At 42.8% G+C, this 20955-nt stretch overlaps 1 protein-coding gene across 8 annotated transcripts in view; it reads right to left on the reverse strand.

The window, feature by feature from the left end:
* Positions 1-2940: 2940 nt before the first annotated feature.
* UBE2T (ubiquitin conjugating enzyme E2 T) overlaps positions 2941-20955 on the reverse strand; it is a 21491-nt gene continuing 3476 nt past the window's right edge. Inside the window, exons 1-9 of one of the 8 annotated variants that reach the window (XR_001890023.1) lie at positions 16926-17038; positions 10137-10309; positions 9481-9550; positions 7947-8052; positions 7734-7832; positions 7508-7591; positions 6697-6786; positions 6055-6221; positions 3565-3658 (exon numbers count right to left, since the gene is read on the reverse strand). Coding sequence is in view for 7 of the 8 variants with exons in the window: in XM_017896489.1 (XP_017751978.1) it covers positions 3494-3658; positions 6697-6786; positions 7508-7591; positions 7734-7832; positions 7947-8052; positions 9481-9550; positions 10137-10245 (723 nt within the window). In the remaining variant the exon portion in view is untranslated. Of the gene's footprint in view, positions 3659-6054; positions 6222-6482; positions 6787-7507; positions 7592-7733; positions 7833-7946; positions 8053-9480; positions 9551-10132; positions 10310-16925; positions 17039-20955 lie in introns of those variants that run through there. The other 7 variants (XM_017896489.1, XM_017896495.1, XM_017896494.1 and 4 more) reach the window with 7 other exon arrangements.

Below are 20955 nucleotides of genomic sequence, written 5' to 3' on the forward strand. Positions count from 1 at the left end.
TGGCCAGGAGATGTAAATAACGCAGAATGGGCAGATAATTGTATGGTGAGATTTGAAGGCCACCAAGTTCCTGGACCCTCTACTTTATAACAGCTTCCTCCCTGGCTACCACAGAGGTTGAAATTCCACCATCATAGTTACATATTCCTTCAGGTTAGGAATAGCCCATAGCCCTTTGCCCGGGGCATCTGTTCCTTTATGAGAAAGGAAATGACCACTTCCTTTCTTCTGGTAACATCAATTTGACCTTCCTTCAGGCAACTACTTCCACTGCTCTCTAGTGCCTACCTTTCAGGTAGGGTTGACTCCAGACCAGGTTCCAGAGGTGGGAATATAACCCAGACCCTATCAGCTTACTCTAATCCCTGGTCACAGTGATTGGTCCAAGGATGGGCTTACATCTCAAATCCTTCTAATGAGACCCAACTTGGGAACTTTGCTGGAGCTGGTAAGAAAGAAGTACTCTTTCACTGGAGTTGCTGGACTGGTAGGAAGAAAGCTGCTGGTGTCTCTCTTGCCACTTGTAGTGAAATGAATCCTGATGGCATTATTTGAGCATCTGTACCTAGCCATGCCTGAAAGCACATTTGGATTTCTCAGGTTGTAAATCAATACCTTTTGTTTGCTCAAGTGAGATTGTTAGATCTCTGTCACCCTCATGGAAAAGAAGCCAGATAGGCTTCTCCCTCTGCATTGCTCTCTACCTGCAGCCCAGGAGTAAACCCATTGACCTCTTTTCAACTATTAGTGTGGAAGAGGGCAGTTATTGAAAATTTTTTTAAAAAAAAAATGTAGGACAAGGTCTCACTTTGTCACCCAGGATGGAGTGCAGTGGCACAATCATGGCTCCCTGTAGCCTTGACCTCCCGGGCTCAAGCAATCCTTCCACCTCAGCTTCTTGAGTAGCTGGGACTACAGGCATACACCACCAAACACAGCTAATTTTTAAATTTTTAGTAGCGATGGGGTCTCGTGATGTTACCCAGGCTGCTCTCAAACTCCTGAACGCAAGCAATCTTTCTGCTTCAGCCTCCCGGAGTCCTGGGATTACAGACAAGAGCCACCATGCATGGCCTGAATAGGAATTTCGATGAACAAAAGTACGTGATAAGACAGAAGTACTGTCAGGATGAGTTAACAGGTAGAGACTGTGGTCCTGGGTGGAAAATCCCTAGCGGGGAACCTACAGCAAGAGAATGCTGAAGAAGTAAAGATAATAAAAAGGGAAGATCAGAAGGCAACAGACCAACCTAATTTATTTCGTCACTAAACCAGAGATCCACAGGCTCTGCCCTGAGCCCCTGGATTACACAGGAAGTTTCAGAATTGCAGAACTGTCAAGTGTGAGCTTTGGGAGAAATCTCAGAGAGCATTCAAGCTACGCCTGCATTTTATAGAGGAGGAAATGGAAGGGGAGAAACTTGCCCATTATCCCACAGCTACTCTGTGGAGGCAGACGTAAAATTATTAGAATAGGGCCATTGTGGTGGCTCACACCTGTAATACCAGTACTTTGGGAGGCCAAGGTGGGTGGATCACCTGAGTTCAGGAGTTCGAGACCAGCCTGGCCAACATGGTGAAACCCCATCTCTACTAAAAATACAAAGTAGCCGGTCATGGTGACATGCACCTGTAATCCCAGCTACTCAGGAGGCTGAGGCAGGAGAATCGCTTGAACCCGGGAGGCGGAGGTTGCAGTGAGCCAAGATCTTGCCCACGCATTCCAGTCTGGGTGATGAGAGTGAAACTCCATCGCAAAAAAAAAAAAAAAAACAAAACAAAAAAAAACAAAAAAAAATTTAGAATCCATGCAGCTGACAAATATGATTCTGGAGTCATACAGGCCCGGATTGGAATCCTAGACTTACCATTAACAGCCAGTTGTCCTTAGGTTTTACTTAACCTCTCTGAATCTGTTTCATCTTCAGTAGAATGGGGATAATCATAGTATCTAAACTCTGAAGGTTATTGAAAAAATTTAAAAAGATTTTTCATGAGGCCATCCCAACACTTTTGGGAGACCAAGGCAAGTGGATCACCTGAGGTCAGGAATTCGAGACCAGCCTGGCCAACATAGTGAAACCCCGTCTCTACTAAAAATACAAAAATTAGCCGGTCATGGTGACATGCACCTGTAATCCCGGCTACTCAGGAGGCTGAGACGGGAGATCGCTTGAACCCGGGAGGCAGAGGTTGCAGTGAGCCGAGATCACACCACTGCACTCCAGCCTGGGTGACAGAGCAAAACTCCATCTCGAAAAAGAAAAAAAAATTTTTCATGTGAAGGGTTTAGCTTAGTGCATGGCAATAACTCCCAGGCCTAGAGACAATGTCGAGACTAAGAACTCACCCCCTAGAAAAGTTGCCTCTGATGGAAGGTTTGAGGGAACTGTCAGAGCAGACCCTTTTTTTGAAGCACAGAGTTTCAGGATCCTGGTTAAAGGAGGAAGACAGTGGAAGGAAGGGGACACACTCTATTGGGATGCGGGATCAGGGGAAAAGGTAAGCAAGGAAAACAAGCACATGAAGGGAAAAAACCCTGTATTGGGGTGGGAGGGTGGATGGAATGAGCACGACATTCTGGATAAACTGTCATCCCTGATATAAACTAAGAGATGGAGAGAGGGATGGACACACTCTGGGGACCATGGGAGAAGGCAGGGGAGACTTGCCAAGAAGCAAGGAGAAAGTGGAATGTGTTGTTTCTGTGTGTAGCATGTCTGTGTCCATCACCCCAACCTCTCCCGGGCTTCATTGGCAGCCCAGTGTGGTTCAGGACTGTAAGATGTCTTGCAGCCAGCCATTCTGGGGAGCAGGTTCTGAAATCATAGCCCCACACCCCTTCCTTGTCCTTCCCTCCCTTGGGCTGCCCCAACCTAAACAAGACAACCTGAGCAGGGGGGCCACACGCTGATGGAAAAATACACACTTGGCTGGAAAAGGAGCTTTATTTGTATGTGTTGAATTCCTGCAGCAGCCGGAGGATAAATAGCTAGTTCCAGCCTCAGCTGAGTCTGCCCACAAGGTGGGTGGTAAAATCTGTTCTTATTTAGATAGCTTTTGGGGAGAGGTAGAGAGGGGGGTTGGGGGCAGCAGGAGAGGGGAACTTGGAATCCACAATGTTTATATGATCAGTCATGGATGTCATCTCTCTTTAATTAGGGGTTTGGAATTGAGAAACAGCTCAGCTTGCTTATCTAAGGAACAGAGCAGATTGGCAAGTTGGCAGTGGGCAGGGCAGCTCCTTAAGACCCACCTATGGTTGGTCTCCATCCCCCAGTGCCCTTGCTAAGCACTCAATAAATGTCAGCACCATGCCAGTCCCTGTACTGGATGCTTTACATGCATCATCTCATTCAATCCTCACAACAACCTCATGAGTCTTAAGCAGCAGCATCATCATCATCCCTTTTGCAGAGGTAAAACCTGAAAAAATAGAAGGACTGAGTACAAAGCTAAGGTCACAAGTTAGCTGAAATTGGGTCTCCTTGATCTAAGTCCATGCTTTTAGCCTTTTTCCATCCTTTCCTGAGCTGGGAGTAGGGAGCTGGGCTTTTAAATCCTCAGGCATGTCACTTCTGTTCTCCAGTCCAGTCCTCGGTACTTCAGGCAGAGAAATGGTTGGATGACTTCTAATAGCTTTCGGCTCTGGTGTTTCCTGTGATTAGAGAGAAAAGTTCCTTGTAGCCACTATATCCCCAGTGCTTAGAGTAAGACAATATACACATTAGAAAATGAACACATTTCCAGATAGGTAGAAGTGCTATAAAGAAAATTAATTAGGGTAATAGGTTATGGACCAGAGAGTACCTGAGGATCTAGGGCTCCTTTAGATGGGACAGAAAACAACTTTCTGATGCAGCTACATTCAAGCTGAGACTATCCTGGGGAATGTAGGAGGCAGAGGAAATAGCATATGTGAAATCCCTGAGGTAGGAACGAGCTAGGTGTGTTCAAGAGATTGAAAGGACTGTGTGGATGGAGGAGTGTAAGGTATAAGGGGTTTGAGGGTATGCAATGAGGATGGACATATAAGGCAAGCAGGGGTCAGATCATGCGGGGTCTTATGGGTCAGGGAAGGATACTAGGCTTTTTTTTTTTTTTTTTTTTTTTTTGAGGCGGAGTTTCACTCTGTCGCCCAGACTGGAGTGCAGTGGCCAGATCTCAGCTCACTGCAAGCTCCGCCTCCCGGGTTTACGCCATTCTCCTGCCTCAGCCTCCCAAGTAGCTGGGACTACCGGCGCCCGCCACCGCGCCCGGCTAGTTTTTTTGTATTTTTTAGTAGAGACGGGGTTTCACCATGTTAGCCAGGATGGTCTCGATCTCCTGACCTCATGATCCGCCCGTCTCAGCCTCCCAAAGTGCTGGGATTACAGGCTTGAGCCACCGCGCCTGGCCGAGACTAGGCTTTTAATTGCAAGATGAAGCCACTTGGAGGAATGAAGCCAAATCCAACTTACATTGTCAAAAGATTATTCTTGCTGCTGTGAAGAGCATGGAGTGTCAAAGGTCAAGAATGGGGGCAAGGAAACAAGATAGAAGGTTATGGCTAAAGTGCAGGTGAGAGATGATGGCAGCTGAACTAGTGTTTAAGTAGCGGTAGGGAAAAGCAGCTGGTAGAGCTGACCAGACATGGTGATAGAAGTGTAAGGGGTTTTGTCCTACAGGAGGTGCTCTTTTCCTACAACTACTCCCTAAGTCCATCTCTCACTTCATATCTGGGTTTAGCCCAGAGCAATCAGCACATGGCATTTCCCTGGCAACAGTGATTGCTTTCAGGGCGGTCCACAGGGACTTTTGTTTCATGGAAAGTAGAGTCTCCTGGCCTGGCTGGATAGAAAGTACATAACCCCCACTGCTGCTGGTAGTCATCCTAGGAGGGAAAGAAACTTGGGGAACAAACAGCCTAAGAGAAAGCTGATACTATGGATGGCAGACAGGAAGAGACCAAGATCTTGATGATATTGTTGAGCCTTTGAATTCACCAACCCAGAGGTTCACTTTAGCCCTGGACTTTCTATTTAGTAAGGCGATGAACTTCTTTCATTATCGCCAGTGTGAGTTGAATTTCACTCACAATTGTAAGTATCCTAATTGATATACTAATGGTATCTAGGAACTCCAAACCTGACTTAAGTATGCATAAGCATAGGAAACAAGCCTGGAATAGAATTAATTCCTGGGCTTTAAAAAAAGACCAGTAACTGATTTTGAAAAGTGGGTTCAAAAATACTGTAGACGTTAGAAATTTGTATTTTTAGCTTCTGCCATGACCTGTCATTAATGGATTATATAAATTCATACTTCTTTTCTTTGCATGAGTGCAACCACCACATAAGCAGTATGGCAGGCTGCTGCTCAGTAAAGAGTACAAGGTAATTCATAGGTAGAAGAATGAAAGGTGCCTATTCAGAGATGCATTTTACATGCATGGTGCCTAGCCTAGGTAAAAAATCATCATTGCTACACTGTGATATGGACAAGGGCATTACAGTCTTCAGTCATCTGCCTAGGCAAGTCCAGTATCTATAATACATTTCTCAAGGCCGGGCATGGTGGCTCACGCCTGTAATCCCAGCACTTTGGGAGGCTGAGGTGGGTGGATCATGATGTCAGGGGTTCGAGACCAGCCTGGCCAACATGGTGAAACCCCATCTCTACTAAAAATACAAAAATTAGCTGGGTGTGGTGGTGCGCGTCTGTATTCCCAGCTACTCAGGAGGCTGAGGCAGGAGAATTGCTTGAACCCGGGAGGCGGAGGTTGCAGTGAGCCGAGATCACGTCATTGCATTCCAGCCTGGGCGACAGAGCGAGGCTCTGTCTCAAAAAAAAAAAAAAAAAATACATTCCTCAAAGTCTTAGCTTGGCCTGGGTGATCTCCTCCTACTTCAGCTGATTTCTGCTCAAATCTATTATCTCTGTCATTTAAATAGAATTATAAAGGTAAGTCAAGTGTATTACAAAATCATGAGTAGGGAATTCAAGTTTGACACCAAATTGTCCAGAGTGGTACTTGCCATAAAATGATGCTGGAGAGAGGAAATCCCTACTTACATTTTTATGAGTATTCGGTTAATCTCACATCCAATTTTCTCACCATTTCATTCTCAAACACTAGCATAATACTTGGCACATAGTAGGTGTTCAATAAGTATTTGTTGAACAAATGGAAGTTTTATCACAGAATTCTGGTCAGCTATGTAAATCACAAAAAGTGAAAGCTGCAAAAAAATAAATTTGCAAAAGGATCTATTATCTTCTTACCACATTATTTTAAGACCTCAGAAAAGCTATCATCCCTGAAAGCGTAAGGGTAATTGAATTGTTTCTACAGCTATTTTACATCTGTGTCAAACATTCAGTGTCCCTAGCGGTGCTGGGAAGTTGGTAGACTAAAGGACAATTCCAAATATTTTAATGTTCTGATTATATACCTCTCTGGCCAGTTTACTCCCAGACACACATTCAGGATAAACACATACTCAACAATAAATGACTATTTATTTTTTAGGTTTAAAAGATTTCAAAATACATATGTACAAGATAAATAAACTACACAAAAATTATGTCATCAAATATATTTTTAAAAAAATTCAAGGTAGGCAACTTAGATCACCTATGCAAAGAACACATTAACTAAGATGAACCAGGACAAGTTCCCTAAACATCAGGATGAAATTTCTTTTCTATGCCTACTAGCTGACTGGCCTTCCTTTTCTGTGTTGAGTTGTGTACTTTGGAGTCGCCAGCCTCTGGTATATTATCAAGCATCTCTTCCTCATCAACCTAAAAAGGAGGAGACAGGGTGAAATACAGTAAGGTTCACACAAATGCCAGGATGGAGAAAAATGAAGCTCTGTAATATTATTTCCATGTACTTCTTTGCTGCAAGATTTATATATAGCATTGTGCATATGATAGTCTCTCAAAAACATCTTCCTCAATTTTTTTTGTTTTAATTTTTATTTATTTTTACAAGTAACAACTGCTATTTAACTCAATCTGAAAGATGGTATAACTCAGCAAGAACTACCATGTGCTAACTTCCATGTTCCTGTAATTTGCATTTTGCTAAATGAGGAAATTCTATCAACCTGAAGTTTTTCCTTCAACCTTCTTCCACGAATGGTCCCATAAGAAAAGTTTCCCCCATCTCTGCAACTAGTCCCTGCAAATATAGATTCTTCTCAGTGTTAAAAGGACAACTTAGAAAAAAAGAATCTGAGACACCACCCCGCTATCCTTGCTATCTGTAATATAAAAAAAATTAACCAGATGCTGCCTGCCCTCTCGTGTTGCCAATAAATGACAACTGTTAAGAAACATCTACTGTTGGTTGAGCTATTAGGCTATTTTGCTGAAATTATTTAGAAGGTTGCAATAGGAGAAAAAGATCAGGCATTCTAGAGTTCAGTACAAATTTGGCAAATCCAAAAAACATTATTTATACATATATACTTTATACTACATATACTTAATTAACTAACAATAGTAGCAAACATCATACCTTTTGTTTCTGTCTTGCATGCTTCTCTGTCCACTGTCTGGCATTCTTGAGGAAGACTGGCTTATTATATTTAAATTCTGAGGACTGAGATGAAATCAAAGAGTTAATGGAGAAAAAAATGATTTGCAGTGGTCAGTTAGAGCTGCTGCAGCTATCCTCACACAGGGAGAGTTTGCGGTATAGACAAGGTAGGATATATGTTGCAGAGGAAAATGGGGATATTTACTATGTCAGCCATGAGCGGGTCATCAGGGTTGGGTTCTGACATGAGCAGCTGAATAGAGGCCAACACAGTTGCGATGTTGAGGGATGGTCTCCAAGCACCCTATACACAAACAGATAAACAGTTGCTTTCATATTATAATGTGACACTCTAATTCAAGTTTAATAGATGAAGAAAACAGAACGCTGTAGAGTCAACCATTTACCCACAACTCACTTTTGGTGGCAGTTTGAGAACATCCAGACAAATCCTTCCAGCAGAATCAATGTTTGGATGATAAATTGGAGTGAGAAATCGGATCTGAGGAGGTTCAAATGGGTACCTATGAAAGAATAAGACAACAGGTAATTTTCATTATATAATTTTGCTTCTAAATACATTTAAAATAGTTTCTTGGTCACAATAATGTTGGTATTACAGAAATGTCAGGGAGCCAGCCTTTGGGAGGAAAACTGTCCTTCCTCCTAAATTTTCATTATGAAAATTTACAATAAATCAGTTTGAAATAACAGTACTGAAAACATCCGTTTATCTATCACCTGGATTCAAGCCACTTTATCTTTTAAATACTAGAGCATATCTTCTAAGAATAAGAACATTCTCCCATATAAATGCAATACTATCACCCCTATGAAAAATTTAAGAACTAATTCCCTAATATCATTTACTGTTCAGATTTCAATTGTTCTCCCCAGTTTTTGTTTTTTATAGCTGGATTTTTCAAAACAGTACTCAATTACAATTTATACATTGCATTTGGTTATTATGTATCTTTTGTGAGACACAGACCTTGCAAAGTTCCCAGTCTATTTTTAGAACTGATGCACCACATGATTATTAAGCTATTCTCTCAAGACTTTAACAAGTTTGGCCAGGATCTGACCTAGTGATTACATACCTATGTTTCAACTGTTATATAGTCATTTCTTCCCTTCTCAGCTCTGTACAAAACTACAACTGTAACTTACCTGCTGAGAGCCTTAAAGGAGACTTGAATCAAAAGGGACCTTAACCATAAAAAAACAATGAGATCATGGTCTTTGCAGGAACAGAAAGCCAAATACCACATGCTCTCATTTATAAGTGGGAGCTAAATGATAAGAACATATGGACACAAAGAGGGGAACAACAGACACTGGGGCCTACCTGAGGGTGGAGGGTGGGAGGACAGAGAAGGGCAAAACTACTGGACACTAGGCTTAGTACCTGGGTGACGAAATAATCTGTACAACATATCCCCGTGATATCATGAGTTTACCTATATAACAAACTTGCACATGTACCCCGGAACCTAAAATAAATGTTAAAGAAAAAGTGAGGAGGAGCTTAATATTAAGAAAGCACAGTAGTGGTTGCCAGGGGCTGAGAGCAGGGAGAAAGGGGGAGTTAGAGTTTAATGGCTATGAAGTTTCAGTTTGGGAGGATGAAAAGTTCTGGAGATAGATGCTGGTGATGGTTGCACAACTATGTGAATGTATTTAATACCACTGAACTGTACACTTAAAAATGGTCAACATTATGTTACGTATATTTTACCACAATTGAAAAGTGAGGGGTCTTTGATGTGATCTGGCCCATTATTCCGGAGAAGGAAACTGAACTCCAGAGAGATAAAATAACTTGGTCAAGGTCACATTGAGTCATGATAAGGCCAGGATTAAAACCTAGTCCTTTATGCTCTATCTACTACACTGCTGTCTCCCAATAAATGCACTGTACCATGTAGGTTGAGAAGCTGATTCATACTAACCTCTCAGGAATGATAACTTCTAGCTTAAAAACACCTTTCTCATAAGGTGTGTTGGCTCCACCTAATATTTCTTAAAAGAAAAAAGAAAGAAAGAAAAAGTTAAAAGGGAATCAGATCATTTGAATTACCACCATATGGAGCTAATGAGGTCTATGGCCCTAATAGAGAAACTAGGCCTAGGACAATAATTCTCTCTCAGGACTTTAACAAGTCCTCATGCAACACACCATAATGCTAATGTACTCAAAAAGTTAATGGTGTCAAAGGACATATAGAAAATCTAAAGCAGAAGTTGCAAAATGTTGGCCACAAGACCAAATACAACCTACAGATTTGTTTTGTTTGGACTGCAGTATTCTAATCATGTATGTTTCCCATCTGGTTTCACAGATATTTGAGATGGATATCTTTGATCTAAACACTGCTTCACTGCTTTAAATCTTGGCTATAAATCAGCAGAAGGTATAATAAAAAGTCAAAGAAGCAAGAAATGTGAAGCAAACCTTTTATAAATGTAAACAAATTAGGGTAGAAAGACGGTAGGGCACTCTGACCTTATAACTGCTCCTTACTTTAGAAGAATATAAAAATAGTTTATTTCAGCACAATCTTCAATAGGGTCATGACTTCCATCATATACATGATTTGATACCTACGAGCTCGCAGATCATCCATTTGGTCTTTATCTTGCCAACATGTGATGCCTGGGGGTGGCTCTGTGGCTAACATGTGCAGCTCTCTCTTCAGACGTGAAGCTCTCTGCATGATCCCCAAGTAGAAGAAACCACACACAGTTCACTGCTCCACACTAAGAGCTGGCTGGGATGCACTGGAGGAGAAAAGAGGTGACCATAAAATCATCAGCAATAATGACTATGAAGTTTTCAGCAAACAGTTTCAATGTAGTGAGGGTGGGGGACAGAGTCCTCTTTTTCGAGACACAGTTTCACTCTGTCACCCAGGCTGGAGGGCAGTGACACCATCTCAGCTCACTGCGACTTCTACCTTCTGGGTTTGAGCAATTCTCATGCCTCAGCTTCCAGAGTAGCTGGGATTACAGGTGTGCGCCACCATGCCCAGCTAAGTTTTGTATTTTTAGTAGAGACAGGATTTCGCCATGTTGGCCAGGCTGGTCTCAAATGTCTTGACCTCAGGTGATCCGCCTGCCTTGGCCTTCCAAAGTGCTGGGATTGCAGGCATGAGTCATTGCACCTGTTTTTTTTTTTTTTGAAGGCAGGGTCTTGCTCTGTCAACCAGGCTGGAGTGCAGTGGCACAATCTCAGCTCACTACAACCTCTACCTGCTGGGCTCAAGCAATCCTCCCATCTCAGCCGCCTACGTAGCTGGAAGTACAGGTGTGTGCCACCACGCCAGGCCAAGATTCCTCTTATTAATCTCTATTCTGACAAGGGAATCTGAGTTTTTTCCATTCCCTTCTTGTGAATGTTTATCTACTCAAGCAAATATGTTTTTAAAATAAAGAATTAAAAATGTTGGCTGGGCGTGGTGGCTCATGCCTGTAATCCCGGCACTTTGGGAGACCAAGGCGTACGGATCACGAAGTCAGGAGATCGAGACCATTCTGGCTAACATGGTGAAACCCTGTCTCTTTAAAAATACAAAAAATTAGCCGGGCGTGGTGGCGGGCGTCTGTAGTCCCAGCTACTTGGGAGGCTGAGGCAGGAGAATGGTGTAAACTCGGGAGGCGGAGCTTGCAGTGAGCTGAGATCGAGCCACTGCATTCCAGCCTAGGCTACAGAGCAAGAGTTCGTCTCAAAAGAAAAGAAAAGAAAAGAAAAGAAAAGAATTAAAAAAGCAAAAGTTCTACAAAAAATAAAACACTAAAGGTTTTAAATAATGGGTGTTTCCACTGATAATAAACTCATGAGGCCAGGCCTGGGTCTGATTTTGCTTACTCTTGTAGCCTTAATATGCCTGACATAGTAAGGGACTTGACAAATATTAGCTGTTGTAAGGAAGTCTACATATGCTTTGTGAGAGCAAGAATGGTAAAGACAGTCAACATTCTCAGGTACAAACAAATGTTAAATATCCGAGGTTCTCTCCATGTATTATGGATTCCACCTTCTCTCAATCTTCAGGGATACTAGTCCATCAATTATTCCATCTTTCTCACCCTCAATATTCAAATATGCTCAAAATCTCTCTCACCTAAAACCAACACCCACACACATATTCACCCAACACTCTTCTCAACTCTAGTTCTCCCTGTAACTACTAACCAAGCAAAGGACACCAATCCTTTTTTTTTTTTTGAGAAGGAGTCTCGCTCTGTCGCCCAGGCTGGAGTACAGTGGTGCAATCTCAGTTCACTGCAACCTTCGCCTCCTGGGTTCAAGCAATTATCTGTCTTAGCCTCCTGAGCAGCTGGGATTACAGGTGCCCGCCACCACACCTGGCTAATTTTTGTATTTTTAGTAGAGATGGGGTTTCACCATCTTGGCCAGGCTGGTCTTGAACTCCTGACCTCGTAATCCACCCACCTCGGCCTCCCAAAGTGCTGGGATTACAGGTGTGAGCCACCGTGCTCGGCCGACACCAATCCTTTAATATGTGTTACAAATATCCCCCAGTTTGTGCTTATCTTTCCATGTTGTACATGGTGTCTTTCAATGAACACATCTCTTAACATAATCTTAAAATCTCTTCCTTTACATTTATACTTTGTGTATTAAATTTTTCCTTACCCCCAAATGTAGGGATATTCCTAGTCTTCAAATATTTTATAATTTTGCTTTTCAAATTTAAATATTGAATCCACTAGGAACTGAATTTTATGCATAGTGAGTGAGGTGGGGGCCCAATTTAAAGTTTCTCCTCACATGAATAGTCAATTGTTCTAACACCATTTACTGAATGTCCATCCTTTCCCTGCTGATATTACCATAAATTAAATTTCTATATGTGTGCATTTGTTTTGGGACTCTTGAATTTGTTCCATCGGTCAAGTGGATTATTTCTGAGACAATACTCCACTGTTTGATTTACTATAGCTTATTCATTTTTATTATGTATTTTTTTCCCCAGCTTTACTGAGGTATATAACTGGCAAATACAAATTGTATATATTTAAGGTGTATAATGTGATGTTTTACTGTAGCTTATCCACCTGGTCTTTTTCTTCAGGAATGACTTCTTCTTGACTCTTTGCTCTTCCATATAGATTTGAGAATCAGTTCATAAGTCCATAAATATATACATAAATATGTATATATGAAATTATAATCCAAATCATAACAGGGTTCTGTGATTTGGATTGTAATTTTATTGATGCTATAGATCAATTTGGAGATAACTGATATCTTTATGATACTGAATCCTAAGATCCATGAACACGCTGTTTCAGTCTTTTTTTTGATGCTTTCCAAAGGTTTTATAATTTTCTCTACAAAGCTTTACCTAACTTTTGTCAGACTGATTTCTAAGTACTTTGTATTTTTGCTATCTTTTCAAAAACACTACTTACTACCCATTTCTTACTGATACATGTAAATCTAATTGATTTTTTAATTTTTTTGAGACGGAGTTTCACTCCTGTTGCCCAGGCTGGAGTGCAATGGTGTGCTCTTGGCTCACCACAGCCTGCACCTCCCCAGTTCAAGCGATTCTCCTGCCTCAGCCTCCTGAGTAGCTGGGATTACAGACATGTGCCAGGCCTGGCTAATATTGTATTTTTTTAGTAAAGACAGGGTTTCTCCATGTTGGTGAGGCTGATCTCGAACTCTCAAACTCAGGTGATCCGCCCGCCTCAGCCTCTCAAACTGCTGGGATTACAGGTGTGAGCCACCTCGCCCAGCCAATCTAATTGATTTTTAACCAAAGCCTTAGTAATGGTAATGATGAATCTATTTGGGGTGGGGAGTAGTCTGGGAATGGTAATTCCACACTGACAATCATATCATCCACATATAATCAGTTTATTTCTTCCCTTCTAATTCTTTTCCTGCCTTCTATTCTGGCAGTAACTTCCAGTACAATGTTGAAAACAAAAGCTGATAGCTAGGCCAGACATGCTGGCATAATCCCAGCTACTCAGGAGGCTGAGGTGGGAGGATTACCTGAGCCTGGAGAGATGGAGGCTGCAGTGAGCCATGATTGTGTCACTGCACCTCCAGCCTGCGTGGCAGAGTGAGACCGTCTCAACAACAGCAAAAAAAAAAAAAAAAGAAAGAAAGAAAAGCTGATAGTTGGCATTCTTGTCAGATTTCTAACCTTAAAGGGAAAACTTTTAACACTATGCTAATCAATAAGACTGGCCTATAACTGTCCTTTCTAATTTTGTCTTTATTAGGTATCAAGGTTATTGCAGCCTCCTAAAACGAGTTAGGGAGCGTTGCCTCCTTTTTTTTTTTTTTTTTTTGAGATGGAGTCTCACCCTGTTGCCCAGGCAGGAGTGCAGTGGTGCCATCTGGGCTCACTGCAAGCTCCGCCTCCTGGGTTCCTGCCATTCTCCTGCCTCAGCCTCCCAGTGGCTGGGATTACAGGCGCTCACCACTACGCCCGGCTAATTTTTTGTATTTTTACTAGAGATGGGGTTTCACCATGTTAGCCAGGATGGTCTCGATCTCCTGACCTCGTGATCCGCCCGCCTCGGCCTCCCAAAGTGCTGGAATTACAGGCGTGAGCCACCGCACCCGGCCACCTCCTTTTTTAAAAATATATATTGTGGATTAGTCCAAGAGATAATTTGTTACTAGGTTGTCTGGAATAACTCTATCTGGTCCTGGTGTTTTCATTTTGAGAAAATGTTAAACTACAAATCCAATTTATTTAAATATTATTCAAGTTATTTATTCTTGCATCAATTTGGCAAGTTAAATTTTTCCACAAATTTATCTATTACATGCAATTTTACATGTATTTGTATAACACCTTATCTTTTTAATCTCTGTAGTTATCTATGGTTATGTTTCCATTTTCATTTCTTTTTTTTTTTTTTGAGACGGAGTCTCGCTCTATGGCCCAGGCTGGAGTGCAGTGGCCGGATCTCAGCTCACTGCAAGCTCCGCCTCCCAGGTTCACGCCTTTCTCCTGCCTCAGCCTCCCGAGTAGCTGGGACTACAGGCGCCCACCACCATACCCGGCTAGTTTTTTCTATTTTTTTAGTAGAGACGGGGTTTCACCGTGTTAGCCAGGATGGTCTCGATCTCCCGACCTCGTGATCCGCCCGTCTCGGCCTCCCAAAGTGCTGGGATTACAGGCTTGAGCCACCGCGCCCGGCCTCCATTTTCATTTCTAACACTGTTTATCTGTGCCATCTTTTCTTTGATCAGTCTTGCTGGGCATGTATCAACCATCAGGAAGTTCAAGTTTTGGTTCCACTGGAAAGAATAAAAATTTATGACAGAAATAGAAAATGAGAAAAAATACTTTTTTCTTAAAAATAAAGATTTTTTGCTGAAAGTGTTTTGTACTTTGAGATCACGCCACTGCACCCCATCCTGGACGATAGATTAGGACTCTGTCTCAAAAAACTAAAAAACAAAACTCGTCCAAACACGTACTATACATTTTTTCTTGTCGTTATTCCCTAAACAATACAGTGTAACAACAATTTACTTAGCATTTTATTAGGTATTATAAGTAATCAAGAAATAATTCAAAGTATATGGGGGTGAGGCTGGACATGGTGGCTCACACCTGTAATTGCAGCAATTTGGGAGACCAAGGCAGAAGGATCACTTGAGGCCAGGGGTTCAAGACCAGCCTGTGCAACAAAGGAGAACCCCATCTCTAAAATAAATAAAGTATATGGGAGGACATGCAGAGGTTCAAGACCAGCCTGTGAGTCCTGGTGCAGTGGCTCATGCCTGCAATCCCAGGACTTCAGGAGGCTGAGGCAGGTGGATCACTTGAGGTCAGGAGTTCAAGACCAGCCTGGCCAACATAGGGAAATTCCCTCTCTACTAAAAACACAAAAATCAGCCAGCTGTGGTGGTGGGTGCCTGTAATCCCAGCTATTCAGGAGGCTGAGGCAGGAGAAAGGCTTGAACTCAGGAGGTGGAGGTTGCAGTGAGCTGAGACTGCGCCACTGCACTCCAGCCTGGGCAACGGAGCAAGACACTGTCTCAAAAACAAAACAAAACTGGCCAGGCATGGTGGCTCACACCTGTAATCCCAGCACTTTGGGAGGCCAAGGTGGGTGGGTGACTTGAGGTCAGGAGTTTGAGACCAGCCTGGCCAACATGAGGAAACCCCGTCTCTATTAAAAATACAAAAATTAGCAGGGTGTGGTGGATTATGCCCGTAATCCCAGCTACTTGGGAGGCTGAGGCAGGAGAATGGCTTCAACCCAGAAGGCGGAGGTTGCAGTGAGCCAAGATCGCGCCACCGCATTCCAGCCTGGGTGGCAGAGTGAGACTCTTTCTGGAAAAAAAAACAAAAAAAAACCAGTCTGTGCAACAAAGGAGATCCCCATCTCTTAAAGTACATGGGAGGACATGCATAGGTTATATGCAAATACTACACCATTTTATATCTGGGACTTGACCTTTGGTGGATTTGGGATCCGCAGGATGTCCTGGAACCATCCCTCATGGATACTGAGGGCTGACTGTACATTAAAATATCACAAGTATAAAGTGTACCTTTATATAAAATGAGAACAGTGGAAAGCCATGGTAAAAGGATTAGAACAAGCAAGGCAATTTCTCCCAAGGAATCAACCAGACTCCAGCCTCACTATATTAACCAAAATTGGCATATGCCATTCTGTGGCTCAAATGCCACGAATAACTGCCTATTTTTCAAGGTATAAAAGTTCTTTACAATCTAACCCTTATATCCCGCCTTATATCCAGTATCTACTTTCCACAAACTCGTGCTTCAGCCACACTGCCCTATTCCTGCTGCTCATAAAAGTATTATTCTTTCACACCTTTAGATAAGTACATATTAAATCACAACTCCTTCTCCAGTAATGCATCCCCACCCCTCACACCTCTTCAACGTCACCCTCTGTGAGTCCACATCTATTTGCATCGTGTTCTAATTCATCTGATAGTTTCTTCTCCTTAGGCGGAATTCCTTGACGGCAGGTCCCTAGTCTTTTTTTTTTGTATCAAGTCTGCAGTAAATTTGGATAATTAATGAACGAAACGTGTGTTTCGACCAGACGTTGAAGAAGGCAAAAGAACAGCCAGTGCACACACAACCTGCAGCGAGTACTGGGCTGTTACGTCCTTTCTAGTGGCAAATTTCTCCCTGCCGTGGCAGGAGGACGGCTAGGGGGAGCTCTCACCACGATTTCATGCAAAGATACTGTGAGACCCTCAGCTCAACGGTGGCTTTTCTGAGGCTCTCCTTTCAGAGGAGACGAAAACTCCCATGTTGGGCAGACACAGGACTCCTTCCCCCCAAGACTCAGTGACCTCCTCCGGTGTACGTTCTTTCAGATGGGGAACCGGAATACTCTCCTTACTTACCTGCCCGGACACCCCTCACAACGCAGCAACTGGCAGACCAACTTAGTACCAGCGCCTGCGCGACCTCGGACTGTTGGCGTGGCTCCGCCCCCTGTCTGGAGAAGATTGTGATTGGCCCACAATAACCCCCGGGGAAAGAAGCGCAGCCACCGCTCCTCTCTATTGGCCAGCGCTCTGAACGTTTACGCATTCAAACGAGAGCGCGCACCGGGCGCAGCCATTCAGCGTCCTACACCCTGCGGCTCAACCCTGAGACGACATCCGGGGGTCCAAGTTCGGTTACGAAGTCGGCTCTGTCAGACCAAGGAAGGAGCTGGAAATCGTTTCTTAGCAAGAACAATGAAAGGAATCAGAAATATTTAATCTGGAAAAGAGAATACGTGATAGCTGTCTTCCTTTAAGTATTTTTCACATGGGAGATTTTACTACTTCAGAGGACACATTTAAGGACAACGGATGAAAGTCTAAGAGATGCAGAACTTAGCTAAATAAAGCATTCTATCAATTATAACTCTGAAGAACAAAATAGGTAAACGTAGGTGGTAGTGAATTCCTTCATCACTGGAAATGTTCAAGTGGAAGTTAGGTTATCACTTGTCAGGGATAGTGCAGAAAGGATCCTTGTACTGGGTGGCAGTTTGGAATAGATGACTTTTTTTGTTTTGTTTTGTTTTGAGACGGAGTCTTGCTCTGTCACCCAGGCTGGAGTGCAATGGAGCAATCTCGACTCACTGCAACCTCTGCCTCCCGGGTTCAAGCGATTCTCCTGCCTCAGCCTCCGGAGTAGCTGGGATTACAGGCATCCGCCACCATGCTCAGCTAATTTTTGTATTTTTAGTAGAGACGGGGTTTCACTGTGTTGGCCAGGCTGGTCTTGAACTCCTGACCTCAGGTGATCCACCCGCCTCAGCCTCCCAAAGTTCTGGAATTACAGGCGTGAGCCACTGTGCCCAGCTGGAATAGATGACTTTTAAACCGTCTTCCAATGCTAGATGCATGGTACTGAACAAGGAAGAACCTGTTTATGGTTAAGCCAACCTTAATTTCTCAGAGCTGCCTCTGCCAGAGGCCAATGCTTCATGAGCGCTGAAAGATGGCACAGACCTGACTTAATCTAAAGGATGTGACTGGAACTTGACTAGCTTTGGGAATGCTGTGGGTGGAAAAACAAAACAAACGAACAAAAAGCCAACCCTCATCTGACTGCTCTCAGCAAACTGTGTAGCTTTGGAATAATGATGATAATACTTATAGTAATTTATTATTATTACTATTATACTGTTTATTACTATTATTGGTAATGGAGTAATAGTCTCTTTTTAAACTTGGAAGTCAGTATAATTTTGGCCACAGCAGTGATGTCTACATCTAGTCAAAACTGGGGTTAAGTGGCAAGTGGTTCCCCATAACCACTGTGTGGTGTGTTTTCTCTCAAGAGCCCCACATGTTCACTAGGACTCTGTGATGCTCCCCTGGGGTTCCTCACCTTAGTTGCAGGAATAAGCCAACTACAGTAGTTTATTAATTATTATAAAGTTCTGAAACAAACATAAGGAATCCCATTCTTGTCCAGTCTAATTCCAGTTCACTGTTGGGGTTTTGCATTTATTGTTAGCATTTACTCAGCATTTAGTGAAGTGTTTTCTGTCATAATTGAGTTCCTGCTTATTTTACTACTGATGTTTTCTGTTTTAATCCTTTCAATACCTGTTTTTATTTTCTTCCTGCCCCCAACTGTAATTATATCTCAATTACAGTTCTGTCTTCAGAACTGAACTTGATTACTTCCTTGGGTGGTTCTCTGAGAAATAGATCTTAAAAATGTCTCTTAGAAAAAGCAAGAACTGGCCGGGCGCGGTGGCTCAAGCCGGTAATCCCAGCACTTTGGGAGGCCGAGACGGGCGGATCACGAGGTCAGGAGATCGAGACCATCCTGGCTATCACGGTGAAACCCCGTCTCTACTAAAAAAAATACAAAAAACTAGCCAGGCGTGGTGGCGGGCGCCTGCAGTCCTAGCTACTCGGGAGGCTGAGGCCGGAGAATGGCGTGGACCGGGGAGGCGGAGCTTGCAGTGAGCTGAGATTCCGCCACTGCACTCCAACCTGAGCGACAGAGCGAGACTCTGTCGCAGAAAAAGAAAAAGAAAGAAAGAAGCAAGAACTGTATTGAGTCTGGTGGAAAAGAGAGATGGTTTGATAAAACAAGTAAGTCCCTATAATTTTGGCAACAGAGAGGAAAGAAAAAAGGATAGAAGAAAAAAGAGGAAGGAAGAAAAGTAGGTAGAGAGGGAGGAAGAAAACAAAGAGAAAGAAAAAAAAGAGAAAGAACCCCATACACTAAATGTACCGTTTCCATTTGTCCACCAGAGGGGGGTATGTTAACTGGTGGGAATAGAGGCCAGGCTAAAAGATTTTCATAAACTTTTTACAGGTGTTACGGTTTGTTAAAATGGAGCATTCTAATGTTATAATTTATTTTTAAAGTGTAGCTATGAAAATTATTATTTTATAAAGGTTTCTTCACTTTAACAACACATCACAGCAGGCTCGCTTAAGTACTTGTAAAAGTATAAAATTGTATTTTATTTTTAAACAGTATTATTTGTCAGGATTTATTCACTAGTATATGAAAATATATCCTTTTCATTTTCATTTTATTTTATTTTATTTTATTTTATTTTATTTTTTTGAGACGGAGTTTCGTTCTGTCGCCCAGGCTGGAGTGTAGTGGCGCAGTCTCGGCTCACTGCAAGCTCCGCCTCCTGGGTTCACGCCATTGTCCTGCCTCAGCCTCCCAAGTAGCTGGGACTACAGGCACCCACCACCTTGCCTGGCTGATTTTTGGATTTTTAGTAGAGATGGGGTTTCACCGTGTTAGCCAGGATGGTCTCCATCTCCTGGCCTTGTGATCCGCCCACCTCGGCCTCCCAAAGTGCTGGGATTATAGGTGTGAGTCATTGCTCCTGGCCTATTTTTTATTTTTTTGAGACCTAGGTGGGCAGATCGCTTGAGCCCAAGAGTTTGAGACCAGCCTGGGTAACATGGTAAAACCCCATCTCTACCAAAAAATGCAAACATTACCCAGGCATGGTGGTGCATGCCTGTAGTCCCAGCTACTTGGGAGGTAAGAGGATGGCTTGAGCCCAGGAGGTTGAGGCTGCAGTGAGCTGTGATTGCACCACTGCAAATCCAGAGTGAGACCCTGTCTCAAAAATAAAAAATAAATAATAAAAGAATGGAGTACTTATTTAGGAAATTTAAATTACCATACTTGTTTAATAAGCTGATTGTGTAAGTTATTCTCAGAAAGCCCTGGTTGGGAAAGATGTTTTAGAAAAAATAGCATTTTGATTTGAAAATCTTTTTAAGTCATTATAGGTAGATGAATGTTTTCATGGCAGTTTTTTTGGCCGAGCCTGTAAAATTAATTAGATGATAATAATTATTACTACTTTCAATAATCATATAGCCAGAAGGTATATTCTTTTCTCTCCAAGTAGGTATGCACTTAAACTATTCAAGGAATTTAGCTACTTACACTTTTCTGTAAAATCTCCAAAGAAGGTATTACACTCTTACTTCCAAAGGAAAAAAAAAAAAAGAAAAGAAGCAAATAAAACAGGTATGGTAAGGAAGTACTTCTGGCTTCCTGGAACTTCCTTATATTGAGACTGAATTCTTGGCCTGGCGCGGTGGCTCACGCCTGTAATCCCAACACTTTGGTAGGCCGAGGCAGGTGGATCACAAGGTCAAGAGCTTGAGACCATCCTGGCCAATATGGTGAAGCCCTGTCTCTACTAAAAATACAAAAATTAGCCGGACGTGGTGGTGGGCACCTATAGTCCCAGCTTCTCAAGGAGAATCGCTTGAACCCAGGAGGCAGAGGTTGCAGTGAGCTGAGATCGCGCCACTGCACTCCAGCCTGGAGACTCTGTTTAAAAAAAAAGAAAAAGAGCCGGGCGCGGTGGCTCAAGCCTGTAATCCCAGCACTTTGGGAGGCCGAGACGGGCGGATCACGAGGTCAGGAGAT

The sequence above is a fragment of the Rhinopithecus bieti genome, unplaced genomic scaffold, assembly GCF_001698545.2.
Source record: "Rhinopithecus bieti isolate Rb0 unplaced genomic scaffold, ASM169854v2 scaffold_24392, whole genome shotgun sequence".
NCBI classification, from domain to species: Eukaryota; Metazoa; Chordata; class Mammalia; order Primates; family Cercopithecidae; genus Rhinopithecus; species Rhinopithecus bieti.